Source organism: Oncorhynchus tshawytscha, linkage group LG06 (assembly GCF_018296145.1).
Source record: "Oncorhynchus tshawytscha isolate Ot180627B linkage group LG06, Otsh_v2.0, whole genome shotgun sequence".
Lineage (NCBI taxonomy): Eukaryota > Metazoa > Chordata > Actinopteri > Salmoniformes > Salmonidae > Oncorhynchus > Oncorhynchus tshawytscha.
The window spans coordinates 30,192,824-30,210,444 of NC_056434.1; the positions used below are offsets into that span (position 1 = coordinate 30,192,824).

General features: G+C 41.8%; 1 protein-coding gene across 2 annotated transcripts in view; it reads left to right on the plus strand.

Annotated features, from left to right (window-relative positions):
• gnrhr4 (gonadotropin releasing hormone receptor 4) overlaps positions 1–16,531 on the plus strand; it is a 28,353-nt gene extending 11,822 nt beyond the window's left edge. For both annotated transcript variants that reach the window (XM_024423571.1, XM_024423569.2), the window contains exons 2-4: positions 12,407–13,035; positions 13,735–13,939; positions 14,136–16,531. In XM_024423571.1, coding sequence (XP_024279339.1) covers positions 12,484–13,035; positions 13,735–13,939; positions 14,136–14,653 — 1,275 coding nt within the window. In that variant the 5' untranslated portion in view covers positions 12,407–12,483 and the 3' untranslated portion in view covers positions 14,654–16,531. The remainder of the gene's footprint in view (positions 1–12,406; positions 13,036–13,734; positions 13,940–14,135) is intronic.
• Positions 16,532–17,621: the final 1,090 nt, after the last annotated feature.

Genomic DNA, 17,621 nt, shown 5'->3' on the forward strand with positions numbered 1-17,621 from the left:
GAAATGTGATCAACCGGCTCAATTCGGCCTTATGTAGCAAAAATTAGAAATCGTTTTTTTATTTTTTTTACATTGGATAAAAGTATAGAGTCAGAGCTATAAAAGTGTATCATACACTACTGTTGAGGAACAATAGTTAAGTCATTCTGCTTTGAATGTTGATAAACTTGTAACCTCACTTTTGAGAAAATGGCCCTTGAATGTTTTGGTATACCTAATGGGGAGCTCTTTGTCTACACCCATTGTGTTGTTCACACCCTCTTAAGTTTTAGCCCCACCCAGCTCTTGAAGGATTCACATGTGAGGCCATGTACTAAACAACCGAAGATTTCAAGAATAAAGGCTGGTTTATACTGCAGGTGTGTTCGTAAATTCAATGTGGAGTGCCAGAGTATGCTCTGGGCGTCCGTAAACTGTGTTGTCAGATTGTCCATTCGTAAATTCAGGGCGTTTCGCTCTCGGAGTGTTCCGAGCACACACAAGATGCTCTGGCTGAGGAGTAGGGCATCTGAGCATTCTGACCCTAACAGCGGTAGTCATGGACCCAAGCTAACTGGCTAATGTTGGCTAGCTTGCTAGTTACTTCCAGACACAAATGAGAGAACAGTTCACTCTGACAATTTTACTCGGCCATGTAGAGCTGGTTAGACTGTTATATTCTACAGAGCATTGGGGACTGCAATTGTGCTGCTGGCAACAATTTAATAATGTTTTTTTTGCCAACGTTTCCTCACACTGGCCATATTCAACGGGTGTTGAGTGTTCGTAAATTTGTCAGTTATTCTGCGCTCTGACACACTCAGACGAGTGCTCTGAAATTAGAGTAGATAGCCAGAAGTTGTCGCAGTGACATCATGAACAATCTATTGAAATGGTTACTTGCATAGTGGAGTCATTTTTTGTTTAGCTAGCTAGTTAAACAATGAACCATAATCCCAACTCATAACTTTACTACCCAGTGTGACGACCCTCCCACTCTGTCTGCCATATTCTGTCTCTTTGCTCTTGTTTTCCTTAATAGGATGTCGGTGGGCTGAGCCGGGAGGGTCGTCAGCGAAAGGGACACACCTGGGCTCGGGTGTGTCCCAGGATAAATACACCTCTTGCCCATTCATTGGGGAGACTCTCTCCATGCAGACACTGATAGATTGAGGTTGTGGTCGTTTGTTTGCTTTGGCACCTTTCAACCCCCCCTCTATCACATTTATCCACGCAAACACTCACGTACACTTCTGATTACTGACTACACACACCATTGTTAATTGTATTTAGTTTACTTCAGTTAAGGAATAACAAAATTATATTTATTATCTCCACATTGTCTCCCTTTTTGTTACAAACTTCGAGCCGGTTCGGGACACCCAGCATGAATCTGCAGGTAAATAACCAAACAGGTTCAATGTTAGCTAGCTAAAATTAGGCTACAGCTAGCAACGCAAATGGCTCCGAGTTTCGAATAATATCACTGCACATATCATACATGTAACGTTAGCTAGCGAGCCAGCCAGCTAACATTAGCTAGCTAACAGTACACTGTAACTTGAAATGAAGTTCAGAGACAGGTGTTTTATACAACAGCCTTCTGTGTGTACTCTTTTGAACTCTGTCTGCAAATTTGCAATCAAATGCCAGAATCTCCTCAGCTGTCATACTCTAATTCCACCGTGCTTTCCACTGATTTCAGAACTCAGTCCTACAGAAAGTGGAGAGCAACACCTTTGCAGTTCTACTATGTGATATGTTTTTAAAAAGCAGTGTTAGAAAGGATTGCCTACATATACTGACCAGCTCATGTTATAGACAGAAGCATGCTATATGGCAGTCCAATCCAAACTTCTCTCAGCATGTCCAGCCCAGCCATTATCTTAGGAGACTTCCCACTTCCCACTCTGATTGACTGTCTTTTTCTGTGGCTAAACCAACAAGGCATGTAATTTTAACAATTTTATTTGTACTTACAGATGGCATACAAGTTTGTTATTAAGGCACATGAAAGTTCACCCGTTCCAGATTGTATTTCTGGCAAAACAAAAACGGATGTTCAAATGGCTCTCCTGTGAATTAGTGACGAGCGACATACGCCTAGTTTCCTGAAATTAGTCACAAATGGTTTGTCGAGATCGGTGTGGAAGAACGTGACTGGCCTGCAGAGAGCCCTGAACTCAAACACATTGAACACCTTTGGGATGAATTTGAACGCCGACTGCGAGCCTGGCCTACTCGTCCAAGATCAGTGCCCAAAATCACTAATGCTTTTGTGGCTGAATGGAAGCAAGTTCCCGCAGCAATGTACCACAATCTAATGGAAAGCCTTCCCAGAAGAGTGGAGGTTGTTATAGTAGCGAAGGAGGTACCAACTCCATATTAATGCCCATGATTTTGGAATGAAATGTTCGACAAGCACATAGAATTGGTCATGTGTTTGTATAGTCAGTGTTTGCTTTTTTATTTTTACCCATGTACCAATAGGGCCCTTCTATTCGACGCAATGGAAACCAGAGAACCTCTTTGGTTGAATCTGTGTTAGATATTCATTGCTCAACTGCGGGACCTTGCATGTGTGGGGTAAAGAAATTAGGTGATCATTCAAAATTCCATGAAACGTATTATGTCGTGACATTTTTACTACTGAGCTTATTTATGCTCATAAAGGGATTGAATGAATACTTATTGACGCAATACATTTCAGCTTTGATTTTATTATTAATTTGTCAGAATTTCTAAAAACATAATTATATTTTGACATTATGATGTGTTGTGTGTAAACCAGTGAAAACCCCTCAATTTAATCAATTTTTAAATTCGGCCTGTAAGACAACAACATCTGGAGAATGTCAAGGGGTGTGAACTTTGAAGACACTGTGTATACACTGAAAAAATATAAACACAACATTTAACAATGTCAGAGATTTTACTGAGTTACAGTTCGTATAAGGAAATCAGTTAATTGAAATAAATGAATTTGGGCCTAATCTATGGATTTCACAAGTTGATTGCAGATACCTTAAAAGGTAGGGCCGTGGATCAGAGAACCAGTCTGTATCTGGTGTGACTACCATTTGCCTCATGCAACGTGTCACATTTCCTTCACATAGGGATGATCAGGCTGTTGGTTGTGGAATGTTGTCCCACTCTTCAATGGCTGTGCAAAGTTGCTGGATATTGGCGGAAACCGGAACACGCTCTTGATCAATGTGTACGGCAGCATCTCAAACATGCTCAATGGGTGACATGTCTAGTGAGTATGCAGGCCATGGAAGAACTGGGACTTTTTCAGCTTCCAGGAATTGTGTACAGATCCTTGCGACATTGAGCTGTGCATTATCATGCTGAAACATGAGGCGGTGGATCAATGGCATTACAATGGACCTCAGGATCTCGTTTTATCTCTGTGCGTTCAAATTGACATCAATAAAATGCAATTCTGTTTGTTGTCGGTAGCTTATGCCTTCCCATACTGTAACCCCACCGCCACCATCTGGCACTCTTTTCACAATGTTGACATCAGCCCGGTACCGTTGAAACCCGGGATTCAACCGGGAAGAGGACACTTCTCCAGTGTGCCAGTGACCATCGAAGGTGAGCATTTGCCCACTGAAGTCGGTTACGACACCGAACTGCAGTCAGGTCAAGACCCTGGTGAGGACGACGAGCACGCAGATGCGCTTCACTGAGACTTTCTGACTGTGCAGAAATTCTTAGGTTGTACAAATCCAGTTTTATCAGCTGTCTGCATGGCTGGTCTCAGACATCACACAGTTGAATAAGCCGGATGTGGCGGTCTTGGGCTGGCGTATTTACACTTGGTCTGCGGTTGTGAGGCCGGTTGGACGAACTGCCAAATTCTCTAAAACAATGTTTGAGGCAGCTTATGGTAGTGACATTAACATAAAATTATCTGCCAACAACTCTGGTTGCCAATATCTGCCAATTGCATGCTCCCTCAACTTGATGTCGTGTGACAAAACTGCCCATTTTAGGGGGCTTTTATTGTGTTCAGTACAAGGTGCACATGTGTAATGATCATGTTATTTAATCAGCTTCTTGATGTGCCATATCTGTCAGGTGGATGGATTATCTTGGCAAATGAGAAATGGTCACCTAACAGGGATGTAAACAAATTAGTGCACAAAATTTGAGAGAAATAAGCTTTTTGTGCACGTGGAAAATGTCTGGGATATATCATTAAACATGGGACCAACACTTTACATACTGTATTTTTGTTCCACTGTACAGTGCAATCGAAAAATATTCAGATATTCCACATATTTGAATTTTTTTTCTAATTTTATAAAATATCACAAGTATTCAGACCCTTTACTCGACTTTTGTTGAAGCACCTTTTGTCAGTGTTGGGTATGACACTACAAGCTTGGCACACCTTTATTTGGGGAGTTTCTCCCATTCTTTGCAGCTCTGCTCCACCTCTTTCAGGTTGGATGGGGAGCATTGCTGCACAGCTAAGTTTAGGTCACTCCAGAGATGTTCTATCGGGTTCATTTCAGGGCTTTGGCTGGGCAACTCGAGGACATTTGAAGACTTGTCCCGAAGCCACTCCAGCATTGGGGAAAGGGGGATACCTAGTCAGTTGTACAACTGAAGTGTGTCTTCAGCATTTAACCCCTCTGAATCAGAGCGGTGCGGGGGCTACCTTAATTGACATCCACATTTCGGCGCCTTGCTCAGGGGCAGAATGACAGATTTGACCTTGGCTGCTCGGGGATTCGATCCAGCAACTTTTCGGTTACTGGCCCAATGCTCTAACCACAAGGCTACCTGCCGCACCGTTATCTTGGTTGTGTGCTTAGTTGTTGTCCTGTTGGAAGGTGAACCTTCGCCCCAGTCGGAGGTCCTGAGCACTCTGGAGCAGGTTTTCATCAAGGATCTCTCTGTACTTTGCTCCGTTCATCTTTCCCTCGATCCTGACTAGTTTCCCAGTCCCTGCCGCCAAAAACATCACCACAGCATGATGATGCCACCACCATGGTTCACCGTAGGGATGGTACCAGGGTCCTCCAGGTGTGACGCTTGGCATTCAGGCAAAATAGTTCAATTTTGGTTTCATCAAATCAAAAATCGAATCAAATTTATTTATATAGCCCTTCGTACATCAGCTGATATCTCAAAGTGCTGTACAAAAACCCAGCCTAAAACCCCAAACAGCAAGCAATGCAGGTGTAGAAGCACGGTGGCTACGAAAAACTTCCTAGAAAGGCCAAAACCTAGGAAGAAACCTAGAGAGGAACCAGGCTATGTGTGGTGGCCAGTCCTTTTCTGGCTGTGCCGGGTGGATATTATAACAGAACATGGCCAAGATGTTCATAAATGACCAGCATGGTCCAATAATAGTAAGGCAGAACAGTTGAAACTGGAGCAGCAGCACGGCCAGTTGGACTGGGGACAGCAAGGAGTCATCATGTCAGGTAGTCCTGAGGCATGGTCCTAGGACTCAGGTCCTCCGAGAGAGAGAGAGAAAGAGAGAAGGAGAGAATTAGAGAGAGCACACTTAAATGCACACAGGACACCGAATAGGACAGGAGAAGTACTCCAGATATAACAAACTGACCCTAGCCCTTGACACAAACTACTGCAGCATAAATACTGGAGGCTGAGACAGGAGGGGTCAGGAGACATTGTGGCCCCATCCGAGGACACCCCCTGACAGGGCCAAACAGGAAGGATATAACCCCACCCACTTTGCAAAAGCACAGCCCCCACACCACTAGAGGGATATCTTCAACCACCAACTTACCATCCTGAGACCAGGCTGAGTATAGCCCACAAAGATCTCCGCCACGGCACAACCCAAGGGGGGGGGGCGCCAACACAGACAGGATGATCACATCAGTGACTCAACCCACTCAGGTGACGCACCCCTCCCAGGGACGGTATGAGAGAGCCCCAGTAAGCCATTGACTCGGCCCCTGTAATAGGGTTAGAGGCAGAGAATCCCAGTGGAAAGAGGGGAACCGGCCAGGCAGAGACAGCAAGGGTGGTTCATTGCTCCAGAGCCTTTCCGTTCACCTTCCCACTCCTGGGCCAGACTACACTCAATCATATGACCCACTGAAGAGGTGAGTCTTCAGTAAAGACTTAAAGGTTGAGACCGAGTTTGCGTCTCTGACATGGGTAGGCAGACGTTCCATAAAAATGGAGCTCTATAGGAGAAAGCCCTGCCTCCAGCTGTTTGCTTAGAAGTTCTAGGGACAATTAGGAGGCCTGCGTCTTGTGACCGTAGGTATGTACGGCAGGACCAAATCAGAGAGATGGGTAGGAGCAAGCCCATGTAATGCTTTGTAGGTTAGCAGTAAAACCTTGAAATCAGCCCTTGCTTTGACAGGAAGCCAGTGTAGGGAGGCTAGCACTGGAGTAATATGATCACATTTTTTTGGTTCTAGTCAGGATTCTAGCAGCCGTATTTAGCACTAACTGAAGTTTATTTAGTGCTTTATCCGGGTAGCCGGAAAGTAGAGCATTGCAGTAGTCTAACCTAGAAGTGACAAAAACATGGATTAATTTTTCTGCATCATTTTTGGACAGAAAGTTTCAGATTTTTGCAATGTTACGTAGATGGAAAAAAGCTGTCCTTGAAATGGTCTTGATATGTTCTTCAAAAGAGAGATCAGGGTCCAGAGTAACGCCGAGGTCCTTCACAGTTTTATTTGAGACGACTGTACAACCATTAAGATGAATTGTCAGATTCAACAGAAGATCTTTGTTTCTTGGGACCTAGAACAAGCATCTCTGTTTTGTCCGAGTTTAAAAGTAGAAAGTTTGCAGCCATCCACTTCCTTATGTCTGAAAACACATGCTTCTAGCGAGGGCAATTTTGGGGCTTCACCGTGTTTCATTGAAATGTACAGCTGTGTGTCATCCGCATAGCAGTGAAAGTTAACATTATGTTTTCGAATGACATCCCCAAGAGGTAAAATATATAGTGAAAACAATAGTTGTCCTAAAACGGAACCTTGAGGAACACCGAAATTTACAGTTGATTTGTCAGCGGTCAAACCATTCACAGAAACAAACTGATATCTTTCTGACAGATAAGATCTAAACCAGGCCAGAACTTGTCCGTGTAGACCAATTTGGGTTTCCAATCTCTCCAAAAGAATGTGGTGATCGATGGTATCAAAAGCAGCACTAAGGTCTAGGAGCATGAGGACAGATGCAGAGCCTCGGTCTGATGCCATTAAAAGGTCATTTACCACCTTCACAAGTGCAGTCTCAGTGCTATGATGGGGTCTAAAACCAGACTGAAGCATTTCGCATACATCTTCAGGAAGGCAGTGAGTTGCTGCGCAACAGCCTTTTCTAAATTTTTTGAGAGGAATGGAAGATTCGATATAGGCTGATAGTTTTTTATATTTTCTGGGTCAAGGTTTGGCTTTTTCAAGAGAGGCTTTATTTCTGCCACTTTTAGTGAGTTTGGTACACATCCGGTGGATAGAGAGCTGTTTATTATGTTCAACATAGGAGGGCCAAGCACAAGAAGAAGCTCTTTCAGTAGTTTAGTTGGAATAGCGTCCAGTATGCAGCTTGAAGGTTTAGAGGGCATGATTATTTTCATCATTGTGTCAAGAGATATAATACTAAAACACTTGAGCGTCTCTCTTGATCCTAGGTCCTGGCAGAGTCGTGCAGACTCAGGACAACTGAGCTTTGAAGGAATACGCAGATTTAAAGAGGAGTCCTTAATTTGCTTTCTAATAATCATGATCTTTTCCCCAAAGAAGTTCATGAATTTATCACTTCTAAAGTGAAAGCCATCCTCTCTTGGGGAATGCTGCTTTTTAGTTAGCTTTGCGACAGTATCAAAAAGGAATTTCGGATTGTTCTTATTTTTCTCAATTAAGTTAGAAAAATAGGATCGAGCAGCAGTAAGGGCTCTTCGGTACTGTCTTTCCAAGCTAGTCGGAAAACTTCCAGTTTGGTGTGGCGCCATTTCCGTTCCAATTTTCTAGAAGCTTGCTCGGGTATTTTCTGTGTACCAGGGAGCTAGTTTCTTATGATAAATGTTTTTAGTTTTTAGGGGTGCAACTGCATCTAGGGTATTGCGCAAGGTTAAATTGATTTCCTCAGTTAGGTGGTTAACTGATTTTTGTCCTCTGGCGTCCTTTGGTAGACAGAGGGAATCTGGAAGGACATCAAGGAATCTTTGTTGTGCTATAAATTCACAGACAACTTTTGATGTTCCTTGGTTGGGGTCTGAGCAGATTATTTGTTGCAATTGCAAACGTAATAAAATGGTGGTCCGATAGTCCAGGATTATGAGGAAAAACATTAAGATCCACAACATTTATTCCATGGGAAAAAACTAGGTCCAGAGTATGACTGTGACAGTGAGTGGGTCCAGAGACATGTTGGACAAAACCCACTGAGTCGATGATGGCTCCGAAAGCCTTTTGGAGTGGGTCTGTGGACTTTTCTATGTGAATATTAAAGTCACCAAAAATTGGAATATTATCTGCTATGACTACAAGGTCATCAGACTACAGAATCTTGTTACGTGCCTTTTGGCAAACTCCAAGTGGGCTGTTATGTGCTTTTTACTGAGGAGTGGCTTCCATCTGGCCACTCTACCATAAAAGCCTGATTTAGTGGAGTGCTGCAGAGATGGTTGTCCTTCCGGAAGGTGCTCCCATCTCCACAGGAACTGGAGCTCTGTCGGAGTGACCATCGGGTTCCTGATCACCTCCCTGACCATGGTCCTTCTCTCCCAATTTTACAGTTTGGCAGGACGGCTAGCTTTAGGGAGAGTCTTGTTGGTTCCAAATGTCTTCCATTTCAGAATGATGGAGGCCACTGTTTTTGGGGACCTTCAATGCTGCAGAAATGTTTTCGTACCCTTCCTCAGATCTTTGCCTCGAAACAATCCTGTCTCGGAGCTCTACGGACAATTCCTTCGACCTCATGACTTGGTTCTTGCTCTGACATGCGCTGTCAACTGTGGGACCTTATATAGACAGGTATGTCCCTTTCCAAATTGTGTTCAGTCAATTGAATGTAGAACTGGTGGACTCCAAGTTGTAGAAACATCTCATGGATGATCAATGGATATTGGATGCACTTGAGCTCAATTTTGAGTCTCATAGCAAAGGGTCTGAATACTTATGTAAATAAGGTATTTCAGTTATCGCTTTGTCATTATGGGGTGTTGGGTGTAGATTGAGGAAAACAAATAATTGTATCAATTTTAGAATAAGGCTGTAATGCAACAATGTGAAAAGTCAAGGGGTCTGAATACTTTCCGACTGCACTGTGTATATACACTGAGTGTACAAAACATTAAGGACACCTTCCGAATATTGAGATGCACCCCCCCCCCCTTGCCCTTGGAACAGCCTCAATTAGTTGAGGTATGGACTCTACAAGGTGTCGCAAGCATTCCTCAGGAATGCTGGCCCGTGTTGATTCCAGTGCTTCCCATAGTTGTGTCAAGTTGGCTGGTTGTCCTTTGGGTGGTGGACCATTCATGACGCACTTGGGAAACTGTTGCGCATGAAAAACCCAACAACGTTGCAATTCTTGACACTAGCCTGACATGTCAACTCTTTAGGCTTAAAGATCCTTCTTTAACCTGTCTCTTCCACTTCATGTAAACTGACTTTGTAAATTCTAACAAATTACCATCAATAAGGGACCATATCTTTCACCTGGGCAGTCTGTCATGGAAAGATCAGGTTTCCTTAATGTTTTGTACTCTGTATATGTATTTTAATGCAAATCATAGCGTATAAATAAAGAGAAAACAATGCATTAAAAAATCATACCTGTAATTATTTTTATGTGGTGAAAGTGCATAGCTTAAGCTTTATGGCCTGACCTGTACACTCCAAATACAAATGCTTTTGGGAACTTGGGCAGAAAAAGTTAATGTTTCTCCGCTGAGGCAAAAAGGAGAATGTCGGAGTTTAATTCAATAACAGAAAAGCTGTGAAATGGAGAGCTGAACATCAATAGAAGGGAGGGCCAGAACACTAGCCAAATGTTTGGGATATATTTGGTGAAATGATAAGAGGATGATAGCAGTGCCGGCTATGTTGTGTGATGATTGTGAGGCACTATAGAAATTTGATAGCCCCAAGACAAGGACTTCAAAATGGCACATCAAAGGAACTTTAGTTTAGGCCTACTGTTCAGATTAGGTAAATTGAATTACATTGACTGGCGGTCTATAACCTCTCACACAGCCTAAAATAGGGGGCATCAACCCGTCAATCTCCAAGGCATTCCCAGTCGATCACCAAACATTTCTGTAAAAAACAACGATAAAGCCTTGCGTTCATTAACATTTTTTTAAATCAATTTCGCGCTTTTAGTGGAATGTGCACTTGATTCAGCAGCCCTATCACCGGGAATGTAAAGTGTTCCCATTTTTTATTTTTTTATCATAATCATGTCTGAATGTAGAACTCCGCCTACCCGGCAGGCCCAAACAGCAAGTCAAGTGCACATATAGGCCTACCGCTGGCGAAATCATATTTTTATTTTTATTTCACCTTTACTTAACCAGGTAGGCTAGTGGTTGAGAACAAGTTCTCATTTACAACTGCGACCTGGCCAAGATGAAGCAAAGCAGCTCGACACATACAACAACATGGAATAAACAAACACAGTCAATAATATAGTAAAACAAGTTCATATACAGTGTGTGCAAATGAGGTAAGATAAGGGAGGTAAGGTAATAAATAGGCCATGGTGGCGAAGTAATTACAATATAGCAATTAAACACTGGAATGGTAGATGTGCAGAAGATGAATATGCAAGTAGAGATACTGCGGTGCAAAGGAGCAAGAAATAAATAAATACAGTATATGGATGGGCTATTTACAGATGGGCTATGTACAGGTGCAATGATCTGTGAGCTGCTCTGACAGCTGGTGCTTAAAGCTAGTGAGGGAGATATGAGTCTCCAGCTTCAGTGATTTTTGCAGTTCATTCCAGTCATTGGCAGCAGAGAACTGTAAGGGAAGGCGGCCAAAGAAGGAATTGGCTTTGGCGGTGACCAGTGAGATATACCTGCTGGAGCGCGTGCTGCTTTGGTGACCAGTGAGCTGAGATAAGGCGGGGCTTTACCTAGCAAAGACTTGTAGATGACCTGGAGCCAGTGGGTTTGGCGACGAGTATGAAGCGAGGGCCAGCCAACGAGTGCGTACAGGTCACAGTGGTGGGTAGTATATGGGGCTTTGATGACAAAACGGATGGCACTGCGATAGACTGCATCCAATTTGTTGAGTAGAGTGTTGGAGGCTATTTTGTAAATTACATCACCGAAGTCTAGGATCGGTAGGATGTTCGAGCGTATGTTTGGCAGCATGAGTGAAGGCTGCTTTGTTGCGAAATAAGAAGCTGATTCTAGATTTAATTTTGGATTTGAGATGCTTAATGTGAGTCTGGAAGGAGAGTTTAGTCTAACCAGACACCTAGGTAGTTGTTCACATATTCTAAGTCAGAACCGTACAGAGTAGTGATGCTGGACGGGCGGGCAGATGTGGGCAGCGATCGGTTGAAGAGCATGCATTTAGTTTAACTTGCATTTAAGAGTAGTTAGAGGCCACGAAAGGAGAGTTGTATGGCTATATAGCTCAGATTACCTTATCTGCAGTTTCCTTGTGCCATAGACTGTAAAAAGAAGCCTCGAGCGCACAGCAAAGTTGATACTGTGAGATTTCAAAGCTTTTAGAACCATGAGCTGCAGTTAAGATAAGTTATTCAGCACTGTCAACACTTTAATTTATAAGCCATAAAGTGCACATTCTCTGTACTTCAACTCATGCTACAACCAGCACTGTAGCTGAAATTAATGAGTAGCAAAGTGTTTCCATAAGCTTGCATTGTTATTGGTAGCGGCTTTTGTCTTTTTTAATATCAAGGAATATGACTTTCTTTAGTTTTATAATTTCAAAATGGTCTGAGAACAACATTGACAGGGCAATTCAAGTATAGTCATTATGCAGTGATAATGTATTGGGCCGATAGCCTACTGCACAAACCTCATTGCTATAGAACTGTTTTTAATAGGTTCATGTTGCATAGCCTTGTTTTTAAATAAATATTGGCTTTGATTTTGATTCAGAATTGATCTTGACACGAACCTTTTCTGTGACTACTGGCCTAATATATAATATTAACTCCTGCAGAATTAAGCCTTTCTTACAGTAAAATAATACACCAAATGTACATTTTGACTTGGAAACAGGCCTATGTAAAAAAAATAAAGACCTGTAAAAACACTGTTGTGCATTTTCTATATTTACGGGTTACGGTTGGGTGCTGGCCTCAGGTTTTCACTTCATCACATAGTCGGGCGGTTGTGGATGGGTTATTAGCAATTGCGGGCGGGTGAACAAGTGCAAAAACTGCATTCTTAACATCCCTCTTTTCCAACCGTTTATTCTTACAGAGTGACCACAGTGTTCACATGAACACGTTGCTGGAGAACAACCAGAGAAGATATTGTCACTGCCTTTCCTGTGGGATATGAATGACAGCTTGAGAATGTCACCTGAGATCATGATGTTTCACCAAATGATGGAACAAGCCCAGAACGCCAGCTGTGAAGCACTCGCCCACATCTGCAATAAGAGTGCAAGTAGAGACTCACTACAGCTGCCCACCTTCTCCACAGCAGCCAAAGTCCGAGTGATCATTACTTTTACTCTGTGTGCCATGTCAGCTGTCTGTAACCTCGCTGTGCTGTGGGCTGCCAATACTAACGGCAAGCGCAAGTCTCACGTTAGGATATTAATAATTAACCTGACTGTGGCAGACCTGCTGGTGACTTTCATAGTCATGCCTGTTGATGCTGTCTGGAATATCACAGTTCAGTGGCAGGCAGGAGACGTCGCCTGTAGGCTGCTGATGTTCATGAAACTTGTTGCCATGTACTCCTGTGCTTTTGTCACAGTGGTCATTAGCTTGGACCGCCAGTCTGCTATCCTCAACCCACTAGCCATCAATGAGGCCAAGAAGAGAAGCAAAATCATGTTGTCTGTGGCGTGGGCGATGAGTGTGATTCTGTCTGTTCCCCAGGTGAGGCTCTGGTTAAGAGGTTTCATGTTTTATCTCCTCAGCCTAATCTTAAGACACCACCACAAGGATACAACTATACTTCTGGTATACCCCAGTGATGTTAAATGTTTTAAGTAAAACATCAAATGACATAACCCTGCAGCAGCATTATAGCACATTACTGACTTAATTCACATTGTCAGGTTCACTTACCAAGAATAGAACATTTTGATTTTGACAGCAATTACAAATGTAGTAATGGGAAGCACTAAGAAAACTAAACGCTTTCCTGAAGGGAATTTCAGTACAGGTGTTGCAGTTAATCAATATTGTCCATGGTTTAACCTTTAAATGTGATTGATAACTGGTGAATAGGGCCATCATTTACTGATTCCTGATTATGACAGTAATTTTACATTTGGAGGCTCTGCAATGAAATCCATTAAACTACATAGGCTTTGAGAAATGGAATCACCGAAAGAAGCCCTTATCTGCAATTAATTTCAAGCATTCAACGTTTGCCTCTTCACCTTTGTGCAAATTCAGTGAAATGAGCAATTAAACATGGTATTAGTCACATTGCAGACTAGGCAGGATAAATTTCTGCTGCATGAAACACTAGTATGTTATGCAGTATATCACTTAAGCCAAGCAATAGATTTATGGTTAAAGACCATACTTTTTTTATTGTTAAAACAAACGTTTCCTTTGTTGTCATAGATGCTGATATTCCACAGCGTGACCATCACAGTCCCAGAAAAGTTTACCCAGTGCACTACCCGGGGGAGCTTTGTCCAACACTGGCAGGAAACCATGTATAACATGTTCACCTTTGCCTGTCTATTCCTGCTGCCGCTGATCATCATGATCGTCTGTTACACACGGATCCTGGTGGAGATATCCAGTCGTATGACCCATGGAAACAGTAGGTCAAATTACATATATTACCCTCAATTGTACTATTCCTGTGGCAGTAATGGTAGTTATTTCTAGGTGTAGTAGTATACAGTTGTTCATGAGGGGGTTACTAAGAGCACTGCATATTGATGATAAAGGTCATATAAACATATTGACAAATATGGTGTTGAGATTAGGAGAAAGTGTTTATTTCCTTGTTTCAGTGTCTTCTAAGGAGATACATCTCAGACGCTCCCACAACAACATTCCAAAAGCACGGATGAGGACTTTGAAAATGAGCATTGTTATCGTGACTTCCTTCATCGTCTGCTGGACCCCTTACTACCTGTTGGGACTGTGGTACTGGTTCTTCCCAGACGATATGGATGAGACGGTCTCTCATTCTTTGACTCATATGCTCTTTATTTTTGGCCTCTTCAATGCCTGTTTGGACCCAATAACTTACGGCCTGTTCACTATCCATTTCCGCCATGGCCTGAAGCGCTACTGTCAGAGTGCAGTCGTGCTCAGCCATGAGTCAGAGAACAACACTACCCTGACCGGCTCCTTCAGGTGCTCTTCCTTCCGCATGACACGGCTTACCCACCAAGGCCAGACCACCAACACCGGCCAGATGGCAGAGGAGGAACAGGGCAAGAAACCTTGCCGCTATAGCAACTACCTCACAGTTCACAGCAGTGGAGGTGACCCATGTCCGGCCAATCCTGAAAGCATGATATGAGGGATTAGAATAAATCCTACTTAAGAACATTGTTTTACCCTCATCTGTTGGCTGACAATGAATAACTTGAATACTTTTGTGCTGTAAGAAAGCACATTTTGCTTACATTTGCATTCAGCCAGACATGATTTTCACTTTAAGCCATAAGACACTTATCTGCATATTACTTCAAACAGTAGTACTCCCGTAGAGTGGTCTTTGGACTTGTCCTGGAAAAACATTTTTCATTCAATAGAGCTGTACAGACCAAAAATACCAGGAAAAACAATATATCCAATTTCCTCAAGATGTGCGAAGGAGGAAGCCTATAAATGAATTGCTCTTTCATCTTGCAGGCAGAAATTATATATGCACTGTAAAAAGTGGGATGACGCTGTTGTTCATCTGAAGTGCTTTTACTGATTGGAATGATTGAAAATTATGCTTTGGTTTGTTCAACCTATTCTATAAAATCTGCCTGAGAATTTTTTTTTTGAACAGATCAATTACGTTTTTAAAATTGAATGAAAGCTTCTAAATTGCTTTCAACACTGCATGCTCATTGAATAGTGGTGGGGGCAATGTAGCAGCCGCAGCCTATCAGAAGAGTTGGAGGCGTGACTTATTGGGAAGTGACTTTCAGGTTGCTGTTTTTTTCCTTCCTGTGAGGGTGAATGTCATTCCAGTTAATGTGGTCTACTTTAGTCACTTGTACACTGCCAGCATATGTAATGATACTTGCTTAAGAGCATGTGATACTGAAAACCCTGGTAAGATTTGTATATGTTAAGGTAGACAATGTTTGTTTGCAATATTGTAGCTATAAAATGTGACTCTTTATGTAAAGAATGGTTGGAAAGGTTTTGAACAAGCTTTTTTATTTATTTACAGGAAATGTATTTAATTGCTTGTAACCCAGTTTGAAGAAATGTGGATATGTAATTTAAAATATGAAAAATGGGCTGTATTTAGGCTACATGGAATATTAGTTTGTATTTGTTATTTATTACTTTTAACCAAAGGGGACCAGTAAGTTGAGTGTTGAAATAAATAGGTTGAAACTTGAAATATAGTTTTGGTAATAATCAAATAAAACAGTTGGCATTGAATCTACTGTAGTCGTTATTCAAACTTAGTCTTGTACACTGCCAGCATATGTAATGATACTGGCATAAGAGCATGTGATACTGGAATTGCTTAGTTTCATCAAATCTAGCATTTTTCAATTGAGAACCTAACCCATTTACTTGTAAATGTTGAAGTAATTTTTGGGGGTTGATCGAGTCATTTTAGACAGTGTGGACTTGGAACAAAACTGTAAATGTAGGAAAATTCAGTCTGACATCTAGATGCTCAACTTGTGGTTCATTGTACATAACAGCTTTTTGTGAATTATATGATCAAATGAATGTTGTGATGCAGTAAATATTGTAATCCAACCGTATAGCAAAGTGTGAATCTACCTTACAGAAATATGTATAGTTTTGTTTGGTTCTTTAGTAATGTGTTACTTATGAAAGTTATGTCCAGTGCCTCAGGGAAATCGCTGCATAGTGTATTGCATCGACATCAAACTGGAGACAACCAAACTGTAAAATGTGATTGGTTGGTTGGCTTGTCTCTAAAAATATATTGTGTGTGTGTGTTATACTTATGGCCACATTCTGTACATGTTACAGTAGAAGACAAACAGATACAGGTACTTTAATGTTGAATTTACTGGGACCCAAACATGTTGCAGAAAACACCTGAAGACGCCCTTCGTTAACTTATATTCGGTTGTATGCTTTTCTCTTAAATGTTAGCTTGTGTTCAAAGAAATAAGTTAAGGGGATAGCTATATTTGTGTGCATGATTGCAATATTTGTATTTGTGTACATTATTTAAATAAAGTTGTTCATTGTATTAATGCATACTAAGCAATTCCTAAATTAATTGAAAGTAATTAACACAATCATATGTGAGCTTGGGGGTCGATTAGTTACATATCGCAATATTATTTGGGACTCAAAGTATTGATTTCCCCCCCAGAAACATGCACTACCGTTCAATAACTTAGACGTTTCCTTGTTTTGAAAGAAACACTTTTTTTAAAATAACATCAAATTGATCAGAAATACAGTGTAGACATTGTTAATGTTGTAAATGACTGCTGTAGCTGGAAACGGCAGATTTATTTTTATGGATATCTACAGAGGCCAATTATCAGCAACCATCACTCCTGTCTTCCAATGGCATGTTGAAGTGACTCCGGGATGCTGCTCTTCTAGGCAGAGTTGCAAAGAAAAAGCCATATCTGACTGGCCAATTAAAAATAAATGATTTAAGATGGGGAAAATAACAGACATTGGATAGAGGAACTCTGCCTAGAAGGCGAGCATCCCGGAGTTGCCTCTTCACTGTTGACGTTGAGACTGGTGTTTTTCAGGTGCTATTTAATGAAGCTGCCAGTTGAGGACTTGAGACGTCGGTTTCTCAAAGACACTAAAGTACTTGTCATCTTGCACAGTTGTATCCCACTCTATTCTGGTTAGAGCCAGTTTGCGCTGTTCTGTGAAGGGAGTAGTACACAGCATTGTACGAGACCTTCAGTTTCTTAGCAATTTCTCGCATGGAATAGACTGACGAGTTTCAGAAAAAAGGTCTTTGTTTCTGGCCATTTTGGGCCTGTAATCGAAACCCACAAATGCTGATGCTCCAGATACTCAACTAGTCTAAAAAAGGCCAGTTTGATTGCTTCTAATCAGTACAAGAGTTTTCAGCTGTGCTAACAAAATTGCAAAAGGGTTTTCTAATGATCAATTAGCCTTTTAAAATTATAAACTTGGATTAGCTAACACCGTCCTATTGGAACACAGGAGTGATGGTTGCTGATAATGGGCCTCTGTACGCCTATGTGGATATTCCATGAAAAAATCAGCTGTTTCCAGCTACAATAGTCCTTTTCAACATTAACAATGTCTACACTGTGTTTCTGATCGATTTGGAC